Genomic DNA, 27,464 nt, shown 5'->3' with positions numbered 1-27,464 from the left:
TTGGACTATAAATTATTCTAAATGTCACTTAAGTACTTCAGAATTAGCGCTAGCTCCTTTCTAGAAGCCGTCTAAGGCAGCTGATGCGTAAAGCACCTCGACTAGACTTTCAACTAGTTCAGCGGTTCCATCTGTGCTCCTGGGGCCCCGTGGTCTCCCTCACTCACTGCACAGCCCACCGGGAACCTCTTGTGGTTGGTCAGCCTCGGGAAAGGGCAGCCCAGGCCAGGGAGCGGGACGAGGGACCCAGACCAGCAGGGGCTGTTCGTGTAGCCATCTCAGTTCTAAGAGGGGGTGGGTGGCCGCGGGGGCCGCAATGGCTCCGCCTCGCGGAAGGGAAGTGTGTGGCGTGCACGCCGCCCGTTCCTCAGGGACGGCCCCCTCCGCCACCGCAGAGAACAGGCGTTGTTCGCCATGTGATCTACTGCTCTGCTGTTCAGAGCTTTCATTCGCACTACGTTAGCTTTCATCTCAACCATCTCAGCCTTCGGGTAATTTGCTTATTGTGTTTCCCTAGTTTTCACTGAACACACAGTGCAAACAAAGGCAAAGACTGAAGCAGTCGTTTCAAAAACAAGAGCTCACACTAAAAACACACATGAGCATCAGACAGCAAAACGCGGGTTTGCGCCTGTCTTTATTCTGGGGAGGATGAGTCCTCCTCGTCCTCTTCCTCGTCTTCATCATTGAATGAACAGGGCGTTTCGCCTCGGGACTCAGAGCAGTGAGAGGCCGCACTGCTGGACTGGTGACTGTTTGGGGCAAGGAGCTGCCCCGTTGCTAAGGCCACTTCAGCATCCAGGCACAACCCTTGGTTTACACTAGCAAACAATCGGAAACACACAGGCTCGTTAATGTGGTGTGCAACCTTTAAGCTTTGGAAAACATAAAGGAGGAGAGCCCAGGAAAGGGAGGGCCACAGGCGAGCTCTGCCGGGATCCCCAGGAGACCCAGCTGATAGAGGCACATGGGGCTCCCCTCCAGTGAGGAGCAGGCTTGGAGGCTAACCTTTTTAACCCTGAGAAAGTACATACCTTGATTGGGACAAGGTGGCACCGGTGGTCAGGTCTAAATTTGAAACGGACTGGGTAGAGTTCAAAAGCAGTCCCTGATTTAACCAAGATGGTCCTGTGGAGATGTCTACAGGAAAAAAAAAAAAAAAAAACAGATGGAGACCTGGTAAGTCCCGTGGCTGCTTTTGCTATGGCCTGCAGAGAACACAGACGAAGGAGGCAAGCAGCCCATTCTAAGCTACAGTCTCCTGCCATGGGGAGAACCCAGGTTTCTTCAGCTTGCAAAAAGGAAATTTCTAGAACATAAGAGTGGAGCAAGGGGGAGGATTCAGGGAGACAGACTATAGCCGGAAAGAATTCTAATTAGACCAATCCCAGAGTCTTCATTCTTTTTTTCTTGCAGAAGCCCTTGAGAGGGCATCCCACATGAACATATTGATGGTTGTACTACTGTTGGACACCCGCTGGATGCACCACAAAAGCCTCTGGCTGGGGCGTTAACAACCAGAGCAGGGGTGGATAAGCAGACAGTTAAGTCAGAACACCTTATGTCAGAGGGACAGACACATTCTTGCTCAACCCCCTATACCCCCTGCCATGGTTTCAAGTGCCCCCTGGGAACTCAGTGCTATTACTGACCAAGATTTATTCTTTTTCTTGGTATCCTTTGCTTTAGAACTTGAACTAAACCTTACTTTAAAAGGCTTTGCACAGTCACATTTTTCGTGAGGGCACTGCTGTTTCAGCCTGCATCAAATACTGTGCAGATACATCCTTGCGGTCCTGTTTTCTATGCAATTTACCATATTTCTCCCATCACAACCCTGACTAATTCTTACTGTAACTTTATTCTTATTTATTTATGGCTGTGCCGGGTCTTCGCTGCTGCCCAGGCTTTTTTCTAGCTGTGGCAAGGCGGCTGCTCTGTAATCGCTGTGCACAGGCTTCTCACTGCTGCGGCTTCCCTTGCCGCGGAGCACAGGCTCTAGGGCACACGGGCTTTGGCAGCTGTGGTTCCTGGCTCTGGAGCACAGGCTCGGTAGCTGTGGCACATGGGCTTACGCTCCCTGGCTTGTGGGATTTTTCCGCATCAGGGATGGAACCCGTGTCTCCTGCATTGGCAGGCGGATTCTTTACCACTGGGCCGCCAGGGAGGCCCTGTAACTTATTTAACCCTTGTCTCCTTATCTAGACTGTTAGAGAAGGCAGTGACTGGGACAAATAGAATCTAAATGTTAATGAATGAGCATCGTGTATTTCAAAGGTGAGTTTACAACGCAGGTGGCAGAAATATCAGAGATGAATTTCTTGAAATGAATTTGACTTATGTTGTAAGATGAGACCAAGCATAGGTCATCTTATCATGGCCTGTGAACCTTTTCTTCACAGGCTAACTAAAGCAGCTGTGAGGGGGGAAAAAAATTCTAAGAACAGCAGGTTTTAAATGGATACAATAAGAACAAGTTGGTATATGAAGTTAAAGCCAGAATCCTGTGCTGAGTATTATTAATTAGTATGTATGGAAACCTTCTGTCAGAACACAGCTCTTGACAGGATACGTTTTCCTTTCACAATGGCTCTGAAAGGCCGACCCACACAACAGTTCTCACAACCTTCAAGAGCCATCCTGTCCCTCTGCACGCTGGAGGCACATGCTTTTGCACCAACCAGAAAGTCTATCCTAGTCTGGAAACGAGGTCACCAAGAGATCAAAACCACACAGCCCACCTATTGCCCAGTCTTTTCACTGAGAATGAGCTAAAATAAAGTCCTGATGACTTACCGAGTAAGAGCCTTTTGCAGACCTGCTGGATGGCTAGGATGCCCCAGCTGCTAAGAAAACAGCAGGTCCTCCTCTGGAAGGAGCAAGGGGAGAATGGGGGGTGGGGGGTGCAAATAGGGGACTGGGAGGCTGAGGGGCAAGAAGAGGGGATCAGACAGGAAGTGTGTGGTGTGAATTTAAGCACTAAATGCAATAAAAACCAAATCTCAATCCAGGCTCTTGTGTTGTGGCTAAAACCATAGAACAGCAGCAACTGCTTTACATCTGGCTTAATAATCCTTACAACTAATATTAAAGTGCCTTTAAGATACAGTATGAAATTGTACGTAGTAATACTTATAAATGAAGGAAACTGGCAAAAAAGGTAGAACACTTGTGTCTATATACCCAAATTATATGTGCACAATATACCATACTTTTAAGAACTATAATCATAAAGAAGATTTCTTAATTATTGAAATTTTGAATTTTAGGACACGCAAGACAAAGTGTTTCTGCTTTCAAGTATACTCTTATAATGAAAAGATAACCCAGTTTTAAAATGGTCAAAGGATCTGAATAGACATTTCTTCAAGGAAGATTCACAAATAGTCAATTAGCACATGAGAGGATGCTCACCATCAGCAGTCATTGGGGAAATGCAAATCGAAACCACAGTGAAATACCATTTCACTTTCACTAGTGTGGTGGTAATAAAATGAACAATAACAAGTGTTGAGAAGGATATGGAGAAATCAGAACCCTCATACATTGCTGACAGGATTGTAAAATGCTACAACTGCTTTGGGAAATAGTTTGGCGCTTTCAGAATGCTAAAAATAGTTACCATATGACCCAGCAGTTCCACTGCTCGGTATATACCCAATAGCAGCAAAAACTAATGTTCACACGGAAGCATGTACAATGTTTACAGCAGCATAACAGCCCAAAAGTGAAAACAATCCCAGTATGTGAACTAATGAACAGATAAAGAAAATGTGGTATTATCCACAAAATGGGGTGAAGTACTGATTCATTGATGAATTTTGAAAACATCGTGCTAAACAAGTCGGTCACCAAGGCTACATTAGTGTAAGATTCTATTTACATGAAAGATCCAGAACAGACAAATCCACAGTGACAGGAAATAGACTAGTGGTTGCCAGTTGCTGCGAAGAATGGGGGCTGGCGGGGAGGGAGGGAATGCTAACGCACGTGGAACTCCTTCCTGGGGTGATAAAATCATAATTAGATAATGGTGATAACTACAGAACCTTGTGACTACGCTAACAATCACTGAACTGTACACTTTAAAGTGGTGTATCATACAGTATGGAAATTAAATCTCAATTAAAAAAATAATGATACCAGTTCACATCCACCTGCCTGGGAAGACAAAACACTTCCACTCTGTGGGTGAGAGTGTACCACGTTAAAGTCAAGTTGGAAAGCCATGGCATCATCTAGTAATGATGAAGATGGACCTGCCTTAGACCCAGCAATCTCACTCGCAGAGACATGCCCACGGTCACCGAGAAACAGTAGTGGCAATGTTCAGAGCAGCACGGTTTAAATATCAAGAGATGGGAAACAAAACTAAAGGTTTATCATCAGTAAAATGAACAAGGAAACTGCTTCATCCACATGCTAGAATTCCACACGGCAGTAAAAATGCATCAATTACAGCTACTTGAAATCCTGTGGATAAATCTAAAGAACATGTTGTTGAGTGAAAAGTTAAATCACCAAAGAATATATCACTTTGGTTCCATTTCTATAAAGGTGAGAATTAGACAAAACTAAATAAATACGTTGTTTCCAGCCCAGTGTATTTTTTTGTGTTTGCATCTCTAAAGAAAAGTAGTGATACATAAGAAATTCGAAAGGTTACATTTCAGGGTAAGGGAATTGAACTGACGGGGCAGAGAGCGGGCACTACTTTTCTATGAGAAATGTTTTAGCGAGTTAGGGTCTGATATTTAATCAAGGACCACATTGACTGCATTAGTTAACATACCTGTTATATAGCCTTCTAAAGCCTTGGGCACCAGTGATTTAGCAAGTTTCAGATCCTCCAAGGAGCATTTGCCTGACTCCAGGCCGAAGGACATCCCCATTCGCTTCAGCACTTCTATGTCATCATGAATCTCAAAGGTGTTGTCAAAATTAAAAAGATATTCAAACCTGTATCAGGAAACAAAGTTAGTGAGGGGTTTCTGTGGTGTCGGGGAGGTGTGAAGAGTATTGTACTCTGTATATTCGATGAAAGCATGAGGACCTAGGCTCAGCTACAGTACTAGACATTGTTACCCTTTAGGGCAGTGAGTCATTTTGCTGGGCTCAGAAGAAATGACATCTCAAACTGTTTTCCCGATTAAAACAACTTTCCTGTGATGGACAACAGGAGTTCTACCCAGCCCTCATTAAGCTGTGGCAAAGTGGAGACAGGAATTTTGGTCTAAATCCAGTATTTTTCAAAGTTGTTGATAGCTTTGTCATAAAAGATAAAATATTAAGGAAGCCTTTCCAAGTAGACTTTTTTCCAAAGCAGATGTACAGATGGCCACAAGACACTTGGAAAACTGCTCAACATCACTAGTCATGTGGGAAACACAAATCAAAACCACAGTGAAGTATCATCTCACACCTGTCAGAACGGCTATCACCAAAAAGACAACAAATAACAAACAATGGCAAGGATGTGAGGAAAAGGCAACTCTCCAACACTTTGGCTGGGAATGTAAACCGGTGCAGCCACTACGGGAAACAGTTTGGAGGCTTCCTCGAAAAAATGTAAAACAGAACTACCATATTATCCAGCAATTCCAAGTATTTACCCAAAGAAAAACACTAATTTGAAAAGGTTACACTCAGCATTCACTGAAGTCTTATTTACAATAGCCATGATATGGAAGCAACTTTAGAGTCCATCCACAGATGAATGAATAAAGATGTGGTATGTATACACACCGGGGATAGTACCACTCAGCCATAAAAACACTTGCCATTTGCAAGGATATATACAGATCTAGAGGGTGTTATGCTAAATGAAATAAACCAGACAGAAAGACAAGTATCACATCATCTCATTTATATGTGGAATCTAAAAAACCAAAACAAATAAAAATAGACTCAGAGAACAAATGAGTGGTTGCCAGAGGGGAGAGGCTGAGGCAGTAGGAGAAACAGGTTAAGGGGGTTAAAAGGTACAAACCCTCAATTATAAAGCAAGCCCTGGGGATACATACAGCATAAAGAACATGGACAATAATACTGTAATAAGTTTGTACAGGGAGAGATGGTTACTCGACTTATCATGGTGATCATTTTGTAATGGATGCAAATGTCAAATCACTATGCTGTATACCTGAAACTAATACAATACTGTCTGTTAAGTATATGTCAATAAAAGTAAATAAATCAAGCAAAGAAGTCACTGGGAGAAAAAGAAACATACACAAAGAAAGCCTTTCCAATTTAGTACCTAACTTTCCTACCATGAGTTGGCCTACTAGGGTTGAGGAAAAAATATTTTGGATGCTTACTTCATTTTCATGAGTCAAGTATTAGCCACATCACACCTTAGACGAGCAAAAAATGGAAGGCTTTTTACAAACTAACCAAACCCCAAACCCTGTCTTGAGGGTCTCAGGAGTAAAAATGCCGTAAGAAAAAAGTGTCGCATATAACACATAGCACGTTTCCAAATGTTTTTGAAAAGTGCCAAATCAGGATGTCCAGCTGCCTGGAAAAGGCTTTCAATAAAGAGGGCCCTGTAAGAAGAAATAGTCCTCCTGGCTCCCAGGCTAGGCTTGGAGCAACGTCGCCAGGAGCCTCGGGGACAGAGGGCAGGTGAATGTGCTGGGACAGTGGTGGGCTTACACTGTCATGAAATTTTGAGATCTTAGATCAGAGTAAAACTTGTCATTTAAAGCAAAATGCCATACTTGCACCCCACCCTGAATATCAAGGCCCTGTAAGCAGCTCAGAGCCTCCTTTACACCAGTTGGGGGAGGGCGAGGAAAGGACAGGAGTCAATAACCACCCGAGAAGGAAGAGGATCCTTAATCCTCCTAGGCCATTGGTCCCCAGACTTTCCTGCTATTCTTTAAAACTTCAAAGACTAACCGAAGTAGAGAGTTTTAGTAATGTCCTACCAAACAAGAGGCTAACTAGAGAAAGAAACTAGAAATCTTAACAGTTTATTTTTCCCAGAAATACATTAACGATTCTGTAAGTCTCGGATTTATGAGAGTGACAAGTCCTTGCAGACACAGGTTTCTGCCAAGAGTTTGAAGTGTGTGAATACTAACATACATATTTATCATTTACTGCCCCCGGTGCTAGTCCTTTATGACTGTTACAAACCAACAAGTTAATTATCAAATACTTTAGAAATCCCTGTTGTTTCCCTTCCTCTTTTTTTGGTGCCTTCTTATTTAAGTAACCCACGATCTCTGTACACAATCAAGATAGGGAAGCAACACTGCCAAGAAGGAAAAACCAGGGAGGGTAAACCCCACGGCCATGCAGTGGCTCCAAGGAGCCCAGAAGTTCTGCTCCTGGGACAGCCCTGGGCTGCGCCTCTGCAATGATGTGATTATTGGGCCCTCTTTTGGTCTCAGATGCATCCCAATTTGGATAAGTTACATGCTGACTCCTTGGAATAGCAGCTAATATTTATAAAGCACTTTCCAGGAGTCAGATCTTTTAGAGGCATTAACTTATTTAAGGAAGTGACAGAGCCCTGGTATCATCCCCATTTGTTCCTCAGACAAAGCTTTAGAATAGCTGCTTGGGGGAGCCACAATCCACATTTCCTTCTGTCTCACTCTGCATCCTACGCCCTCAACTACCTCAATCCTGATTCACAGCCTGAAGAGCACTACTGTTTTCATGAAGGATAAAGTAAGTTACAAATAAACTCTGTATTTTGAAAACTGCTATTTCTCACTTACTATGATAATAGTAATATATTGATATTACCATCAATCTTAGTTAAAATGAAAAACATATTGGTGGGAATGTAAACTGGTGCACCCACTGGAGAACAGTATGGAGGCTTCTCAAAAATTTAAAAATAGAACTATCATATAATCCAGCAATCCCACTTCTGGGTATATGTATCTGAAGGAAATGAAATAAGCATCCTGAAAAGACATCTGCACTCCCGTGTTCAGTGACTGCAGCATGACTTGCAATAGCCGAAGCATGGAAAGAACCTGTGTCTATCATCAGATGAGTGGATTAAAACACTGTGGTGTACTTGAGACAACAGACCATAAAAAAGGACGATGGACAACAGATCATAAAAGAAGGAAATCCTACCATTTGCAACAACACAGATGACAGACCTTATACATAGATCTCAAAAACCAAACTCACAGATGCAGAGAATAGACTGATGGCTGCCAGAGTGTGGGGAGGGGGTGGGGAGGAGTGGGGAGTGAAATGAATAAAGGTGGTTAACAGGTACAAACTCCAAGTTGTAAGATAATAAGCAAGCAAGCAAGCAGAGAACGCCATCTAGTACTTTTATTTTTCATCTACTGCTTTTGTGTCCATTCATTATAAACAGAAGCATGGCTCAACTACGATATAGCAAAAAAAAAAAAAAAAAAAACTGCTTCTGCCACATGCTGATCTCAACTATCCCCGGCATACACGTGACAATGCATAGTGAACTTGGTGAACCTACCATGTCCCAGATGCTCAATGATGTTCTACTTTACTGCAGTGATTTGCCCACTTATCTCATCTATGTGTGCGTACATGCACGTTCTAGCTTGGGCACCATTATGTCTTCAGCACAAACAGCACAGTGCCAGGCCCAAGAGGGGGATGTGGAGGGTGAAGAAGGAAGCAAGCACTGGCACTTGACAGCACTCTTGTTTGAAGAGTTGTTTCATGAGGCCCAAGGGAGTCAGCCTTGGAGGACTCAGATAGTATTACAAATGACAGGAATTATGTTAAACAGAAGGCTAGTCCCGCCTGCTGCCACTGGTTCTCCACTTACTTGTCACTGGAGATGCTGCAGTCTATGACTGTTTTTCTGCTTGTGTTGATGATTATAAATGGCAGCTGAATGGTGGAGTTCAGAGCTGGAGGGCCCTGGTTCTGCTGTTCATTTTGCCGATTTCTTTGTACCAGGTTTTTGAAAGCGATTTGCTGTTAAAGAGCAACAAAAACATACAGTCATTCAACGTGGATAAGTGAGTTGGAACGAAATTAATTAAGTACATCTAAAATATAGTTTAAAATTAGAGCATTTAAAGAGACTTTCCACCTATGAATTAACTAAAGTTGAACATTTAAGCAAAAACATTTGAATGATCTAACTCAAGAAATACATTTAAAAATATTTATTTAAATGGTATCTAACATATCCTAATACAAATAATGGGGCCTGCAGTTTCCATCATCCATAGAAAAAGGATCTTACAAATCTGAGAGAGAGAGTGGTACCTGCAACTCTTCTCAGTGCCAAGTGATACAGCAAAAGTGGACGTGCTTTCCATTTAACTAACACAGACTCCCGAGGACTTGGGGTTAAATACATCTCAGATCATCCAGCCCAGAAACATACAAACTATACAAAGCCTCAGAACCCTTTCTTCAGGCGAAATCTTCTGGGACACTCACTGTTTATAAAACAGATGAACACATCCTTGCTCTGGTTGGCTGCGCTGAGGCTGAGTCCTGAGCCCTGCCAGCTCTGCCCTCATTCACCCTTTGAGCTCCTTCACAGAACTTCTAAGCATCTATAGGGCACAGTTTGGAATCTGGTCCAAGCCCCTCCCCAGCTGACATCTTTCAGAAGAGGAACCTGAGGCTTTATACAGTAGATATACACTGATTTATAAGGTATATCAAGGCCTGAATCTTTGCACTGAATCTTGCTACTACCTTTAAGCTATAACCATTACTCAAAAGCCAAAGAAAGTGACCCTACCACCCTCTTTTAAATAAGGCAAATGTATCACAGAATTCCACAGGTAGAAAGACCTTACACAGTGAAGTCTTTCATCTGCTTGTGGAACAGATTTAAAAGAGCTCCTAAAGTCAGAGCCTTTCATCCCTTCCATCAGCTTATTCCCTCTGATCACCCAGTAGTGATGCATTTCAGTTATTTTCTATGTTTTAGCAACTTTATCCTAGCAGTGTTTATTTTAGGTCCTGGGCCTTAACTGAAGTTTGATTAAAATTTATGTTGTCTTAAAATGGTTGGGTGCTAGCTCCCTGAAAAGTAAACATTTACTCCTTTAAAAAGCACAAAACAGAAGGGACACCAATTTATTCTAGCCCTGACAGTGTGTCTAGAACCATCACTGTCAACATCATTCATTATCAAACATTACTTGAGTCATACTTATTAATTTGTTATTTTCTGCTGCTAATGAACTAAGGCAATTATATTCAATGCTTAGCTCATTTAATATTGAGGAAAAATATGCTGAAACTATAAAACTCAGAAAAAGAATTATATGTTTGAATACCTCCACCTGGCTATCTTACTCTTCTAGAAAACACATCCTGGAGACAGCCCATACTTGGCCTAGCTTTGTGGTCTTAGTGGCATGGGAGGGCCTGGGTAGAGGTAGAAATATAAACAGTGGTAAGTAAAAGTTCTTACATATTTATGATTCACTGTTCTATACTGTGCACATTTAATAGCATCAAAGACTGTTCTTGGGAAAAGAGCTGTGAATATACATACAATGTCATTTTGATAGTAAAAAGAAAAATCACCCCATTTGTTTTAAACTGATTTCCTTATTTGTTGCCATTTGATTTATCTTTAGCCTTTTGTTCTCTTCCAGGCTTCTTAACATTTATTTCAGAGGCTAAACAGCTTTAGGTATATTTAGACATTCATTTTGCTCTGCATTAGTAGCTCTGGATAAGTTTAAGGGCTGGAAGGGACAATGATATAGACAAAAGTAGGACATTTGGGTCATCTGTGGGCAGAATCGGCTCATACCATCCCTCTCCTACATGACCAAGAGAAGAGGTGGCATGTAAGTGAATGATATCAGTAGCTGTGACATTCACTAGTTAAAAAATTAAGCTAGCTTAGCCACAGAGAGGTAAATTATTTGTGTTCAGGGACGACTTGCTTAATGTACTTTCTGTGACAACTTCGTAATTTGCTGAAAGAAAGAAAAAGGAAACACTAGGAGGAAATAAGCTGTGTGTCTACCAGGAGACTAGTTGTTTTCAGTTATTTTGTGTTTCATTTCACTGTTCAGAGAGACCTGCTTTTATAAATGTTGACAGCTAGGCTGCACCTGGGTTGAAATCTCCTGCAAATATTTGGTTTGAGACAGAAGAGAAAAAGAAATTTAGGACTTTAAAAAAAAAAAAACCCGCAATGTTCACTGTAGAAAGGGGAAAAATATTGCAGGTCACTTTTTGTTTTGTTTTGTTTTTGGCCATACTGAGAGGCACGTGGGATCTCAGTTCCCTGACCAAGGACTGAAGGTGGAACCCACACCCCCTGCACTGGAAGCCCGGTCTTAAGCACCGGACTGCCAGAGAAGGCCACTGGTCCATTCTTTGCGCTGGTTGTCTAGGGGTGGGAAAGCCCACATACCTGAGGGCGATCCGGCCCAGCACAAGTCTTTCTGATCAACAGATAATTACAGACACGCTGATAAACAGGTTTTCATAATAACATGCCAAAAATGGAGCCCCCAAATGCTCCATGAAAGCTCTGAGGAAATGTAAGAAGGGCCAAGCACAGGGTTTTGGGGACTGTGAGTTGGGAGGGAAACACTGATGCAAGACAGACAAGAGAGGCAGCCAGGGAAGCTGACGGGGGTGGGGGCGAGGGTCTCTCAGGAAGCAGAACGGTCCAGGAATAAACTGTCAGCTTTCAAGTTTCTTGTTTTTTAAAGCTACAGAGTGTTCTCTTCATACAAAACCTACTTTGGAAATCCAGTATGAAAAATACATGAGACCGGCCGGCCCTGAAGGGAGCTCCTCAGGGAGGTCCCACAAGGGTCAGTATGGGACAGAGACAAAGAAGAGCAAGAAGGTGAGAGGTGCCTGATGAGAATGCAGCGTCATCCCAGGGGCTGTGTCGGGGGCTCTGCTCCACCTGCGGCTGCTCCTGTCCCTACCAGCCTCCTCCCACCCCGCCCTTCTAGACCACACACAGCTAACAGTCTGTTCCTGCCTCTCTGATGTGTATTCAAATATGAAAAAACGAACAAAAAATAAGGATGAAGAAAGGAAAAACAAAAATCTGGAATATGTGGGAATACTTAACCTATTCTGTCCATGAGACAAAGTGAGTATTTTAAGGGGGGGCGGAAACAAAAAAATTGTTACAATTATTTGGTAACTTATTGCTCCCTTTATTTCTGAAAAGTGGACTATATCAGAGATGAAATAGGACCTATGGTTGCTCAAATCAAAATGGGTTTTATGATTGGCTGAAAACTTTTCATATAAAGACATTTTGCTGATTAAAAACAAAAGTACAAAGACTTGTTGGCTCATTTTAAAAAGTTTTTCTGATTGGTTTGAAAATGTCTTGCTGTACTGCTCAAAGTAAATTTCTCCACCAACTGAAATGACCAAAAGTAGGTTAAAAAAAGCCCATCTACTCTGTGATTTTACCTCACATGATTTTCTACAGAGCCTCTATTTTTTAAATTACCCAAATTCTAGACAATTATTTTAAAAAGAATAAATACAGGAATCAACATTACACTGTAAAGTTTAATTTTCCTAAATGGAAATGCATTTTAAGTTTTGGTACTGCCACAAAGCTGAATATGTCATGACGTCATCCACAGATAATAAGTATTAACATTACAGGTGGATCCGATTATTTTGCTAGAGTGGGTAGTCATTCCCTTCTCCAGGGGATCTTCCCAATTCAGGGTCTCCTGCCTTGCAGGTACATTCTTTACCATTTGAGCCACCAGGGAAGCCTGTTTTTACTCAAAACATCTAAAATTTAATTAGCCTTCTCCTTCATATTCCAAATAAGGGATAAAATAATTTCTGCTCAGAGTAGGAATAAAAGTCAAAAATAAACTGTTGAGTAATATGTTCCACATATTAGAGCTGCCATGAGGCCCCAGATGATGGGAGATGGGACCATCTTCTTAATTAACTTTTTATTTTATATTGAAGTACAACTGAATAATGTTGTGATAGTTTCAGATGGACAGAAAAGTGACTCAGCCATACATACACATGTATCCATTCTCCCCCAAACTCCCCTGAGACGGACCCTCTTACAGGCAGATCGTGTGGAGAGTCATGAGCTCAGGCCTTGGGGACGATTCGCTAGTGCAGCCCCATCACGTATTTGAAGGCACCCAAAGCAGAAAACACGGGCTCAGAGGAAGTCAGGGGAGAAGCAGAACACAGGCAGAGAAGGCAATAAACACATCCCGGCTTCCTTACCTGCAGGAGAAGTTCTTGAAGCTGGGCCCGCTTCTGCTTTATCCGTTCTATCCGCCTCTGCTTCTCTATCTTTAAAACACAGGTTACAAAATAGCATGAGCATGTAGAGTAGAAAATGCTGCTCACTTTTCAGGTCCCAGTTCTGAGACATCAAGAATTTTCCTTAAAGACAGGCAACCTGTTTAACTATTGAGACCAATAAAGGTAGATTCCACCTTCCGGGGTCAGGTAAGCAAGGAGGCAAGACAGCAGAATTGTAGCAATCGCCATCAAACGACATCCATCCCCCTAACGAACACTTGATCTGTGGGACTGGCTCTATTTATTTCACAAGCGCCAGAGTCACAGCTAACACTTGAAAAAGTGAAAGTGAAAGTGAAGTCGCTCACTGGTGTCCTCTCTTTGCGACCCCATGGACTGTAGTCTACCAGGCTCCTCCGTCCATATTTCCAATCAGAGTCACAGGTAACACTTGGTGAATAACTATTCTACGTGTGAGCGCTGGACACACAGTCTCCTAATTCGTCTTCACGAAACCCTAGACCTAAGTACGGCTGTTATCCTCTTTGCAGTAAGGAAATAGAGGGCACAGAGGGTGAAGAATCTGTCCAAGGTCACACCGCTGGTGGATGGCAAGAGCCAGGATTTGAATCAAAGCCACCTGGTTTCAGAGATCCCATTATTAACTGCTTTGCTCTATTAACCTCCCAGAGTGAAATAAGATCTCATTTAAGATCTCCGATTAACTGCTTTTTTTAGTGTGACTTGTGGGATTTTAATTCCCTAACCGGGAATCAAACTCACGCTCTCCACACTGAAAGCACGGAGTCCTAACCACTCGTCCACCAGGGAAGACAGTCCCTAGAGCAGTTTCTTAATCTCCTCTCTTTTAAACAGGCACAGCTGCTAATACAGGGCTCCTACATATTCACTGCGCAGTTCCTACCTGCAGTAAGAGACATGGTAATGGGACAAATTTCCTACCTTCAACCAACTACTGTTTTCCTCAACCTCACAGCTACCTAGAAAACATAGATTAAGGTCTGGAATATCCCTGTAGATGAGTTCCTCACTGTGTCGTGGGGCAAAAGCCAATGACATCTAGTATCATCTTTCTTGTCTACTCCAACGGCATCTTTCTTACTTGCTCCCCATCTAGTCCCCACCGGGAGTTTCTCTCATGGTTCCTCTGATCACAACCACTTGAACCCCGAAACACTTAAGATCCACTGTAAGATCTGTGTGCTCACTCACATGTGAAAAGATGCTGCTGAGGTTTTCCCCGGCATCTGACACTGCTGACAGAGCAGCTCCCACCTGCCTCAGGCCTTGCATCCAGCCAGGCCAAGTGGTATTGATTCTGCCTCTAAAACACTTCTCCAGCCTCACTGGCATGGCCAGTACTCAGCCCCTCTCCGACCCACCCCCTCACTTTCCCTCCGCGTCTTCCTGTCAGTCTGGCTTCCAACCCAATGGCAGACTGGCCCTTTGGATTACACTCCCTCAGCCCTCTTCTATGTAATTCTCCAGGAGTTCCTACTGCCCGGAGGATCAGGTCCCAACTACCTAACGCCCAGGAACCTGCCCTCTCCTCTCTGACCCGTGCTCTGGCCACAGCCAGCTGCGGGCACGCCTTCTTCCACCTGCCTCATTCTGGGCAGTGTCTCTGCCTCCCTGCCCTAAACCACTTGGCAAACTCCTCCTTCACGACAGCACAGGGATTTTTTTTTTCTCTTGGTAAAGGCCACCCTTCCCACTACCTCCCTTATACCCCTTTTTTCCAGAGAATCTGTACATACTTCTTTCACAGGAGTCATCACACTTTTGGTAAGTCCTTTTACATTTCTGCTCTTCTCAATTAGAAGGAAAGCTGCCTGGGATCGGAATCTCATATAATCTTTCATTTAAGCACACGGGAGATGTTAAGAGATTTTTGCTTATCCTGGATAAATACTTTGGTATTACGTAGGAACTTGGATGATCCTTTCAGTTTTATTCAGTACTGTTATTTTTTAGAGATCATGTACATTTCAGATATTCAGCAGTAATGTAGCAGATGGGTGAATTTCTGTTTTAGAGAGGATTGCCAGGTATTATACTCTCACAGGTTCTTAGGAAATTTTGTGGAATGTTTAAGAGTTATTGAAATTCATTTATGGAATATTTTCATGGAGAAGGAAATGGCAACCCACTCCAGTGTTCTTGCCTGGAGAATCCCAGGGACAGGGGAGCCTGGTGGGCTGCCGTCTATGGGGTTGCACAGAGTTGGACACGACTGAAGTGACTTAGCTTAGCTTAGCTTAGGCTTTGATACCGGCTTAATATTACTGGCAGTTAAAATAACCCTCAAATTTTACTCTCTCGGAAGGAGAAAAAAGGATATTTCAACTGCAGCACATGAATGACATTATTCTATAACTTCTGATGACTGCCAGGATTTCTCCCTCCATCCACAAGTATATTAATACCAAAATTTTTTGATTTGCTAGGGGGAAAAAGGGACTAAGAAAAACATGAAATCAACCACAGTCTCGTCTAAAGCTGTATTTAGCCTTTTGGATACGACAGTAAAATTATGTCAAATCAATTTACAAATAATATGTCAGGGCACATGCTCATTTAGGAAAGATTTTGTATAACGATTGAAGTTCAAAGAATAAAACAGGCTTTTGCACACATCACCCCAAATTCTTGTAAGCTGAACATTCTACCCATTCTGATAAAGATTTAAAGGAAATTCCATACCATTTTCCTGCCACTAATTCTAGAGTTGAAGGTAAAAGTTCAAATACAAGAAATAAACAGCCAACTTGAATCCATTCTTTCAGATCTATACAAGTATTCCAATAAATAAGATAATTTCTAGTACACGAGTCAATGAAAATTTATTAGTAGAATGCTTGGAATTTAGAATAAAACAAAGATGTTCTCCAAAAAAAAGAGAGGAAAAAAAAAAAATCAAGTCATTTCATTTCACGTTTCATCAGGACATCTGTCAGACTAGACTTCTCAAAATCTCCTTCCAGTTCTGAAATTCTACCTAGGAGAGACTTTAAAGAAAAAAGACGTACTATACATGAATAAATAGCTATGAATATTTTAATACTATGTGACTGTATTTCCAAATTAAAATGTCTCTGATGTAAAATAAAGCAAAGTACTATCTGTAAACAGATTTTCTTCACTTACCTCCAGGTTTTGACATTCCTGAGCAGAATTGGTAGGCAGGCCAATCCATTTGATTTCTTTTTTTTCCTTTGAAATTATGTTCATTGCCATCAGCACATTTAAAGCATCATAAACTCTTCGCCTAATGTTCTTCTGATCATAAGCCTGCTAAAAGAAATATGTTTATTGAGTGATAAACATTAAAGGTCATGCTACTGTCACAAGGTATTAAAACATTTAATAATAATTTCATAAATATCTTCAAAGTTCTGAAAGGATTCTTCACCCAGTGAAAGTATCCTTCAAAAGTCAAGAGTAAAAAAAAAAGTAAAGATGAAATAAAGATACTTTCAAGCAATCTAAAACATAAAACAATCTTAAAAACAAGGATTATGTTCCTAATAGATCTAAATTAAATGATGCAAAAGGGCCTCTTCTAAGTAAAAGAATCTAAGATAGGAACTTGGAGATGATGTAGGATGACATGAAGACCAACTCAAAAGGTAAATCTCAATTGATACTCACTGTATAAAGTACACTGTCTTGGGGAGTCTAGAATATAAAACGAACTAATATACAGGACAGGAAATACCAGACCACCTGATCCGCCTCTTGAGAAACCTGTATGCAGGTCAGGAAGCAATAGTTAGAACTGGACATGGAACAATAGACTGGTTCCAAATAGGAAAAGGAGTACGTCAAGGCTGTATATTATCGTCCTGCTTATTTAACTTATATGCAGAGTACATCATGAGAAATGCTGGGCTGGAAGAAGCACAAGATGGAATTGAGATTGCCAGAAGAAATATCAATAACCTCAGATATGCAGATGATACCACCCTTATGGCAGAAAGTGAAGAGGAACAAAAAAGCTGAAAGTGAAAGAGGAGAGTGAAAAAGTTGGCTTAAAACTCAACATTCAGAAAACTAAGATCATGGCATCTGGTCCCATCGCTTCATGGGAAATAGATGGGGAAACAGTGGAAGCAGTGGCTGACTTTATTTTTTGGGGCTCCAAAATCACTGCAGATGGTGACTGCAGCCATGAAATTAAAAGACACTTACTCCTTGGAAGGAAAGTTATGACCAACCTAGATAGCATATTAAAAAGCAGAGATATTACTTTGTCAACAAAGGTCTGTCTAGTCAAGGCTATGGTTTTTCCAATAGTCATGTATGGATGTGAGAGTTGGACTGTAAAGAAAGCTGAATGCCGAAGAATTGATGCTTTTGAACTATGGCGTTGGAGAAGACTCTTGAGAGTCCCTTGGACTTCAAGGAGATCCAACCAGTCCATCCTAAAGGAAATTAGTCCTGAGTATTCATTGGAAGGACCGAAGCTGAAGCTGAAACTCCAATACTTTGTCCACCTGATGCAAAGAGTTGACTCATTGGAAAAGATCCTGATGCTGGGAAAGACTGAGGGCAGGAGGGGAAGGGGATGACAGAGGATGAGTTGGTTAGATGGTATCACCAACTCAATGGACATGGGTTTGGGTGGACTCCGGGAGTTGGTGATGGACAGGGAGGCCTGGCGTGCTGTGGTTCATGGGGTTGCAAAGAGTCGAACACAACTGAGCGACTGAACTGAATAGTATATATATGAGAAAGGGGTAATGGAGTTAAAGTGGCTAAGATCTTGTAGTGTCTTTGAGGATGTCAGACTTTGAAAAGTCAAGGATGTATCCTCTAAGTTCTAGTTAGCAGTGCTTCTCAAAATGTGGTCCACGCACTAGTGCTGATCTGCAAACTGTTATACACAATGAAAATGATGAACCAGCACCAAAATGTAATCACATAGATCACTAGGCACACTGTGTAGTTCAGGGGATTTTTTTTGGTTGCAAGACTTTATAATAACAGAAACTATGTTAACTTACACTGTGGGAAAGCCCCCTTATCTTTTGGTGGACAGGCAGTTTGTAAGAACTGAATTCAACCAATCAAATGCCATGATAATAAAAGATGGTGGACAACACTGAATCCACTTAAATATAGAAGTTAACTTAAATAAAAGGGAGATTTTAAGTTATAGAACTGAATGTAAATATTAGAAATCCCAATACTGTAGACAATGACAAAATAACAACAGATGTTAGGAGGCAACAGCAAGTCTGCTGATTTCCTCTTCTTTTTTTAGAAATAGTTTGTGCTTTTGTTTTTTGAAAGTATTTTTTGGCTGTGCTGGGTCTTGGTTGCAAAACGAGGGATCCATTAGTTGCAACTTGTGGGATCTTTAGTCGTAGCGTGTGAACTCTTAGTTGGAGCATGCGAGATCTAATTCCCTGACCAAAGATTGAACCAGGGGCCCCTGCATTGGAAGCGAGGAGTCTTAGCCACTGGACCACCAGGGAAGTACCTGATTTCCTCTTCTTTGATACTGGAAGGAATGATGAATTCAAAGCAGATGAACTATTCAAAGCAGATGAACTAGGCAATAATTTTGGCACAATATATTCAAATCATAAAAACAACTATAATATTCTTTTAACTGCCACTAATATATTCAACTGAATCCTGTGGTAGAGGGGTAAGTTGGGAGATGGGGATATACAACAGGCATATGGATTTATTTTTTCCTCCATAATCAATCATAGTCCACAAGTGATAACTCAAGAAATGAAATACTGAAATTACTGAAATTTTAAAATACTGAAGTTATAATAAAAATATTAAAGAACTACAGACTACAGAGCCTCCAAATTATGAGAAAAACAAAGTAGTGAATCAACAGAAAAAAAAATTCCTTGCTTATATTCAGGAGTGGGGATGGGGGTGTGGTTATTGAAAATGTGTGTTAGATATTGAAAAGTGCTAAGAAGAAATGCTTCACTTTAGTGACATCTGAGTGAAAATTAGATGGAGAAGAGAAACTATATGGAAATCCTCAGCAAAGAACACGTGTGGCTGCGTGTAGTAACTGAGAGCGTGCATGGTAGGAGGTGAGAGGCAGTAGAGGGCCAGGTCACCCAGGGTCTGCTAGACCATTCAGAGAACTCTGCCCCTCACTCAAATTCAGACAGCCATATACTTTCAAGCGCCCAGGGAAATTAAACAGAAATTACCATATAACGGCTCACAAGAAAAATCTCAAAGCAATCCCCCCCTTCAGTAAACAGTTTGACTCAAAATTTCTGATCACAGGTAATAAGTCAAAATTCATGACAACAGGCAAAAATTCCTATCACCTGGAACTATAAGAAACTTTTCAATGCAATTCTTAAGCCAAAGTTACGGAATAAAGAGTAACATACCAGAATCAATGGGGAGATGGGTAGTGCACAAGAGGAAAATAACAGCCATAAAGACTAAACAAACACTAAACAAAGAAATTAAAAGTAAATAAAGCATATATCACAGTCTTCAGGGTAGAGAAGTAATAAAAGTAACTTCATGAAAGAGAACAGAATATTAAATACAGATAAAAACAGAAATTAACTTTAGAACCGGAGGTCCATACAAACAAACCAAGAGATGTTTTTTTGGGGAAATATAATTGCAAATAATTTGGAAAACATGGATGAAATGGAGAATGTTCTAAGAAAACAAAAACACACCAAACTGACTCAAAAGGAGAAAGCAATTTTAAACGATGGATTACTAAATAAGAAGTGGAGAAAGCTATCTAAACCCCCCACCGAATCACTACGGAGTATCTCAGGTGATTTCCATCAGATTGCAGGGAACAAAACTAGACATCCCATGCCATTAAATCTGATGGAGTAAAGCAAAAGAGAAAGCGAAGACCTCTAAACTCAGTTTATAAAGCCAGCATGACACTACTTATCAAAACTGCAAAGATGGTACTGATTGCAAACAGGTGCCATGGAGGCTGGCAAGCAGGTCAAAAGTGGGCTCTTGAATCTAAAAGGCATCGCAGAGTTCGGCGTGACCAAGCAGAAGAAGGAATAGGACAAAGACAAGGCAAAACTTGAGGAAGCGATGGGAACTGGTATAAAGAACAAGGAGGAGGGACCTCCATGGTGGTCCAGTGATTAAGACTCCGAACGTCTAATGCAAAGGGTGCAGGTTCAAACCCTTGTCAGGACGGTAAGCTCCCACATGCCACAGGGCGTGGCCCCAAAATATAAAGAACAAGAAGCAATGTGGCCTGGGACAAGGGTACTTCTGCCCAGTTGGCCTTCGAGGAGATGCAGGAGAAATGGCAAATGGACAGGATCCTGAAGAAAGCATCCCAAACTCACAAGCCGAAAGCAGAGGGCTCAAGAGGCACCTGGACACACTCACTAGCACCGACATGCCCCGAGTCCCCTGGGGGAAGCAGCGCCCCTGCCTGGGGCATGGAGGGGTGTGGAAGGTAACTGGGGTCATGTTTGGTGCCCTTTGTATTTTCTAGAAACATTCTTTTACACACACCCTGTATCTTCTCCTGAGGCAGTGCTTTCCAAAGCAGTGTGCCTTCATTGTGGAATTTGATTAAAGTCAGTTCAGTTCAGTTCAGTCCAGTCGCTCAGTCGTGTTCGACTCTGCAACCTCATGAACCGTAGCACATCAGGCCTCCCTGTTCATCACCACTCCCGGAGTCCACCCAAACCCATGTCCATTGAGTCGGTGATGCCATCCAACCATCTCATCCTCCGTCGTCCCCTTCTTTTCCTGCCCCCAATCTTTCCCAGCTTCAGGGTCTTTTCCAATGAGTCAGCTCTTCGCGTCAGGTGGCCAAAGTATTGGAGTTTCAGCTTCAACATCAGTCCTTCCAGAGAACACCCAGGACTGATCTCCTTTAGGATGTGCTTCGATCTCGTTGCAGCCCAACAGACTCTCAAGAGTCTTCTAAACACCACAGTTCAAAAGCATCAATTCTTCTGCACTCAGCTTTCTTTATAGTCCAACTCTCACATCCATACATGACCACTGGAAAAACCATAGCCTTGACTAGACGGACCTTTGTTGGCAAAGTAATGTTTCTAATTAAAGTCAAACTAATACTCTATTTTGATTTCTCAGTAGCACACAGGCAATAAACCATTTTAGTCTGGACTGGGAATTTTTGAGAGTTTATCCAGAGATTAAGGTTATTTCTGTGTATAATGCCATGGAAATGTATTTTCACCTCCGAGTTGCACCTAACTCTTTGAAGCTGACCAGCTGGCTCTGCCTGGATGACCCTGACTCCAGAGGATAAGGAGCCAATGCCAGGACGGCCTGCAGCATGTAGACCCCTGGGGGGCCCTGCATGGGCTGCCCTGCCAGGCTCCTGCTAGCTTGGGGCTTATGCTCTTCCCTCCAGGCCCTGGGGAAGCCATTTGAAGCTTCATGGCCTTCAGCTTGCCTCCCCAGCCACCTGGCCAAAGACACAATGCAGCCTGGTAAACAGCACAACCACCTAAGGCGAGGACGGAACATACAGCTTGTCCCTTTCTGAACCAGGTCAGCTTTTGCCTTTTCTCCCACTATCTTCATTCCAGACATGTGTCTAGTGGGTGTGCCCATGGCAGACATCACTAATCAAGCACACCACTCTTTGTAATAAAACCCAGGCACGGGGAAGGGTAACAAGATGGCAACTGAGACGGTGGAGCTTCATAAGCTGAAGGTTCATTCTGTAAATTAAGGAATGGTTTATTCTTTTTTCTCAGCTTGCTGAACTAAAGCAGGAGTGTCTTGCTCGTGGTTTGGAGACCAAGGGAATAAAACAAGATCTCATCAGGCAAATGAAGATGTACTGGGAGATGAAACCCTTAGAACTGCCTGTCAAAGAGGAAGAACCTCCTGAAAAAACTGTTGATGTCAGAGAAAAAAGTGGTAAAAATTACATCTGAAATACCACAGACTGAGAGGATGCAGAAGAAAGCTGAATGATTCAATGTACCTGTGAGTTTGGAGAGTAAGAAAGCTGCGCGGGCAGCTAGATTTGGGATTTCTCCAGTTCCATCAAAAGGCCTGTTGTCTGACACCAAGCCTATGGTTAACCTGGATAAGCTAAAAGAAAGAGCTCAAAGGTTTGGTTTGAATGTCTCTTCAATCTCCAGAAAGTCGGAGGATGATGAAAAGCTGAAAAAGAGGAAGGAGCGATTTGGGATTGTCACAAGTTCAGCTGGAACAGGAACCACAGAGGATACAGAGGCAAAGAAGAGGAAAAGAGCAGAGCGCTCTGGAATTGCCTGATGAAAAACTTCTGATGCTTTCTGTTCTCCAGTGGTTTCCACCTCTTTGACTCTTCCTGGTCACATATATACCTAAATGCACAGTTATGTGCCTAGGTCCTGCCTTGCAATGAGGGAGCATGTACCCTGGGTACATCTGTGAACTCCAGCAGCAGTTTGACTTATTGCAGTTCCAACTTTAAGGGTTTTGTTGTTGTGTTGTTGTTTTTTAATTATTATTTTGCTTGTTAATTAAAAAAAAAAAACAAAAACAAACCCAGGCACAGTCTGCCTCCTTATCCTCGACCCTAAGGTCCAAGTAGCTCATGTATTTACTCAGGGTTGACACATAACATGTTTGACATTCCTGGCCTAAGGATACCTCAAGGGTAACAGGATCAAGGAGGCAGAGTCCCAGCACAGAAAGACAAGGGTGCGGTCAGAAGGGAGCACCAAGGTCCCAATGCTGGAGAGCCAGGGTCTATGAGGGTCTATGTGTACTCACTGGATAAGGGTCACACTATGCTATTGGGAGAAATATCTACGTGACATAGACACTGAAAGAATAACAGAGTCAGAAGCAAAAACCAAGTGGTGTGTTTGGGAATCTCATATGTGAATGTGAAAGCATCAGTTGCTCAGTTATGTCCAATTCTTTGTGACCCCATGGACTATAGCCCACTAGGCTCCTCTGTTTATGTAATTCTCCAGGCAAGAATGCTGGAGTGGGTTGCCAGTCCCTTCTCCAGGGATTGAATCTGTGTCTCCTGCATTGCAGGCAGATTCTTTACCATCTTGAGCTACTCAACTGCAGAATAAAGGAAAAAACGTTATTTAAAAAAATTGCAAAGATTATAAAAACAAAAGCAAATAACCCCACCAGTTTCATTCATGAATACCACTGTAAAAATCCTGAAATGTCAGGAAGCTATCTTCCTGACAGAATTGATTAAATTCAACTTCATTTCTGACTTTTTATTAATTAAGAAAAAAGAAATGTTCATTAAGAAAAAAATCAAGTTAAACCTTTATCACAATTAAGGCTGCAAAACTATAAATATTTCCACTAACGTTAAGAAGTGAAGATTCCATATGACCAGAGTTACTACTATTATTTAATATTGTTCTGGAATATGTAAAGTATGACTACATTTAAGTTAAATGCAAACTGATTTATAAAAAGTATATCAGCAGCTGACTGGGGCTAGAGGGCGAGGGAGGGATGGATTACAAAAGGCAGAGGCTTTGGGAATGATGGAAACATTTTGTGTCCTGATCATGGTGGTGGCTTCACGGGTGCACACAAATGTCAAAACTCACTGAATTTTACACTTGAATACATCTTACTGTATGTAAACTAGCCACAATAAATAAAAAAATAATTTAACAGTTTAATTGTATACTTAAGACATGTGCATTTCCCTCCCTGCATGTAAATTTATCTCCATTAAAAAAAAAATGAGAATGATTTTTATGTGCTAAAAATGAGGCTCTAGATATATTACTAAGAAAATAAAATTAAGAATGAAGCATGCAAAGCACAACCATATTTATGTTTAAAATAACAAATTTTATTATATAGGTGCATAAAGAATTTCTGGAATGATACTCAAGAATCTGGTAATAGTGAACAGTGCCTTGCGGAGTCAGATTAGAGTCTATGGTAGAAGAGAAAAATTTTTTATTATACAGTCTTTGGTACAAATGAATTTCTATAAACATGTTCATGTAGTATTTTTTCAATTATAAATAAAATTTTCTTACTGACTTAAAACACTGAAAGATTCAGATGTATCTAAAGTCATTCAAAAATAAAAAGTACACTTTTTAAAAAGTATGTTCCTTCAATAACCCCCAAAGATATTTTAAAAACACTTGTCCACCTTTATGTTTAAATAAGTAACAATCCTTTTCAAAACAAAACAACAAAAAATCAAAACAACAGAATTCCCCAATAGATAACATGAAACCCTCGCTTGTCTGGGTCCTCAATTTGACATAGACAATCCAGAGAAGTACACCGCTGCACCACTTTCACAGTCAACATCAAGGGCATGATCTACCTACCGAATCAGCTGCCAAATGGTTATTTGAATTGGTGAACTCGGACACCAGCTCATCAGCTACTTCATTATATGACGTTGTACCTTTCCGCTGAACTTTCTCACACACTTTCATTGAAAAATGTCTCAAGCCTTTTCCATTTTTATCTCCTTTTTTGCTTCGTTTGCTAAAAGAGAAAATAAAATTATACTCCATTATACTTACTAGAGACTTCCTTTATAAAACTATAAACTAATGTGAGAAGACAGGAATTTGATTTTTTGTTCCCAGTGCTCAATTTTACATTGAATTAGAGATAAGGAAATGTTTTAAAATGCTTTACCTTAAAAGCCTAATAAAGTGTGCAGCAAGAGTGCCTTTTTATGCTCACTCATTTCTGCCTAAATATATACTGACCAGTTACTTACTATTAAGTATCAGATGCTGTTCTACACATTAGAAGACTTGTGAAAACAGTGGACAAAAACTCTGCCCATGCAGAGTTTATATTCCTAATACTTATCTTTTTGCATTCTACGTATGCTATAGATTTTTTTTCCCCACCTAAAATTAAAAGTACCACTATTCTAGAGTTCTGTTATCTACTCAATTTTAAATCAGAAGCCATTGGTATTGGGTGGGGAGGGAGGTGGGAAGGGGGTTCAGGATGGGGAACACATGTACACCCATGGCTGATTCATGTCAATGTATGGCAAAACCCACTACAATACTGTAAAGTAATTAGCCTCCAATTAAAATAAATTAATTTAAAAAAGAGAAGTTATTGGTGTTAGTAATGGACCTACATCTTCAGTTATCCTAAGTTAGGTTAATGCCTAGGCCTAACCTTTGATAATGCAATCATTAAAATTTCAGGGGTAGTTTAGTTCTACTAATATCTGAGTACCAATTATATGCTAGAAACTGTGTGTATTAGGGGCTGGAAGAACAAAAACAGTAACTGATACAAAATCCTTTCCCTCAGTGAATCCTAAGGCTGAAAGAGAGGCAAAACTAATATATAATGACAGGTAATTCCACTATAATAAGGTAAGTGCCAGGTCAGAGTTATTCACAATGTTTTATGGGAATTGGTAAGAGAGGTATCTAGTCTAACCTAAAGGAGGAAGATTCCTGCAGTAAGAATCAATGAAAACAACCCACAGAAAGAAAAGGCAATCTGTGGAAAGGGAGAAAATATTTGCAAACCCTTTATGTGATACATGGTTAATATCTGAAATATCTAAGAAACTCCTACAACTCAATAGTAAAACATGTAATGCAAAAAACAGGCAAAGGACATGGATAGACATTTCTTTAATGAAAACATACAAATGACCAGTTATAACCAGCAGTTATATGAAATGGTGTTCAACATCACTACTCATAAGAGAAATACGAATCAAAGCCACAATGACACTATCCCCACACCTGTTAGGATGACTATTTACTTTTAAAAAAGGATTACAAGTGTTGGTGAGGGTATAAAAATTAGAACCCTTGTACACTGTTGGTGGGAACGTAACATGGTATAACTGCTATGGAAAAAAATATGGAGGTTCCTCAAAAAATTAAAAATGGAACTACCATAGAACTCAGTAATCTCATTTCTGGGCATATCCAAAAGAAATGAAGTCAGGGTATCAAAGCGGTGTCTGTCACGTTCACAGCAGCTTTATTCATCCAGCCAGTCCATCCTAAAGGAGACCAGTCCTGGGTGTTCACTGGAAGGACTGATTTGAAGCTGAAACTCCAATACTTGGGCCACCTGATGCGAAGAGCTGACTCATTGGAAAAGACCCTGATGTTGGGAAAGAGTGAAGGCAGGAGAAGAAGGGGACGACAGAGGATGAGATGGTTGGATGGCATCACCGACTCAATGGACATGAGTTTGGGTGGACTCCAGGAGCTGGTGATGGACAGGGAGGCCTGGCATGCTGTGGTTCATGGGGTCGCAAAGAGTCGAACACGACTGAGCGACTGAACTGAACTGAACCAAGACAAGGAAAACTCAAATATCCACAGATGGATGAATGGATAAAGAAAATGTAGTATGTGTATACATATATATTCACATAGACATACAGACATATTTATATATATACAACAAAATATTATTCAACCTTGAAAAAAAAATTCTGCCATATGTGACAACATGGATGAACCTGGAGGACATCATGCTAAGCGAAATAAACCAGTCACTGAAGGACCAATGTTGCATGATTTCACTTGTATGAAATATCTAAAATAGTCAAGCTTCCAAAAGCAGAGGCTGGAGGGAAATGGGGAGTCTGCTGTGCAGGGGAACCTAGACTTCATCATATTCCATCAGTAGAATTACATTCATTTGTAAATTATTTACCTGTTCTAAAGCATTATGTCCACTAAGAAATAGATGCTAAATGTTCTTTTCAAAAGAGTAAGGGAAGATATCTACTTTCTTTCCCTGCATTCCCCAAAGAATGTGTATTCACTGTGGATCACAGACTACTACTGAAATACTGTTATAGCACTCAGTGGTATTGAGGGGTGGAGTGGCATGGTGAAATTTTCAGTGAGGCAGAGATTCTGGCTGCAGAGTAATTTATGGAGGGCAGAAGCAGAAACAGGAAGAGTCACTGGACAGGTTACTGTAATGGTCCAAGCAAGCAATGCTGAGTCCTAGAATTCGAGCAACTGGTAGGACTAGATAAGAAGAGATGGATTTGCAAAAAATGTTAAAGATAAAAATCAGTAGAACTAAGTGACTGACTGCTATGGATGGTAAGGAAGAGGGAAACAGGACAATAATCCTTAAAAGGAGGGGTCGTTACTGAGATCCAGGAATTTGGAACGAATTCATGAATTTCATGTTAAACCTTTTCACTTGCATTGTCTAATACTCTGGGCATATTCTACTTGTGACTATCAAACACCTGAAATGGGACAAGTCTCAATCAAGTATGCTGT

At 41.3% G+C, this 27,464-nt stretch overlaps 1 protein-coding gene and 2 pseudogenes across 3 annotated transcripts in view; 2 read left to right on the top strand and 1 right to left on the bottom strand.

Annotated features, from left to right (window-relative positions):
* Positions 1 to 637: 637 nt before the first annotated feature.
* TFDP2 (transcription factor Dp-2) overlaps positions 638 to 27,464 on the bottom strand; it is a 203,214-nt gene continuing 176,387 nt past the window's right edge. Inside the window, exons 7-13 of one of the 3 annotated variants that reach the window (XM_068990236.1) lie at positions 24,540 to 24,702; positions 16,387 to 16,530; positions 13,198 to 13,266; positions 8,792 to 8,943; positions 4,793 to 4,959; positions 1,035 to 1,140; positions 638 to 821 (exon numbers count right to left, since the gene is read on the bottom strand). In XM_068990236.1, the coding sequence (XP_068846337.1) occupies positions 638 to 821; positions 1,035 to 1,140; positions 4,793 to 4,959; positions 8,792 to 8,943; positions 13,198 to 13,266; positions 16,387 to 16,530; positions 24,540 to 24,702 (985 nt within the window). Of the gene's footprint in view, positions 822 to 1,034; positions 1,141 to 4,792; positions 4,960 to 8,791; positions 8,944 to 13,197; positions 13,267 to 16,386; positions 16,534 to 24,539; positions 24,708 to 27,464 lie in introns of those variants that run through there. The other 2 variants (XM_068990309.1, XM_068990349.1) reach the window with 2 other exon arrangements.
* LOC138091397 (protein FAM32A-like) lies at positions 20,191 to 21,751 on the top strand (annotated as a pseudogene).
* On the top strand, positions 21,879 to 22,664 carry LOC138088490 (SAP domain-containing ribonucleoprotein-like; annotated as a pseudogene).

The sequence above is a fragment of the Capricornis sumatraensis genome, chromosome 1 (assembly GCF_032405125.1).
Source record: "Capricornis sumatraensis isolate serow.1 chromosome 1, serow.2, whole genome shotgun sequence".
Taxonomy (NCBI): Eukaryota; Metazoa; Chordata; class Mammalia; order Artiodactyla; family Bovidae; genus Capricornis; species Capricornis sumatraensis.
The sequence above is the reverse complement of the archived record's forward strand: the minus strand, read 5'-3'. Positions and strand labels throughout refer to the sequence as shown.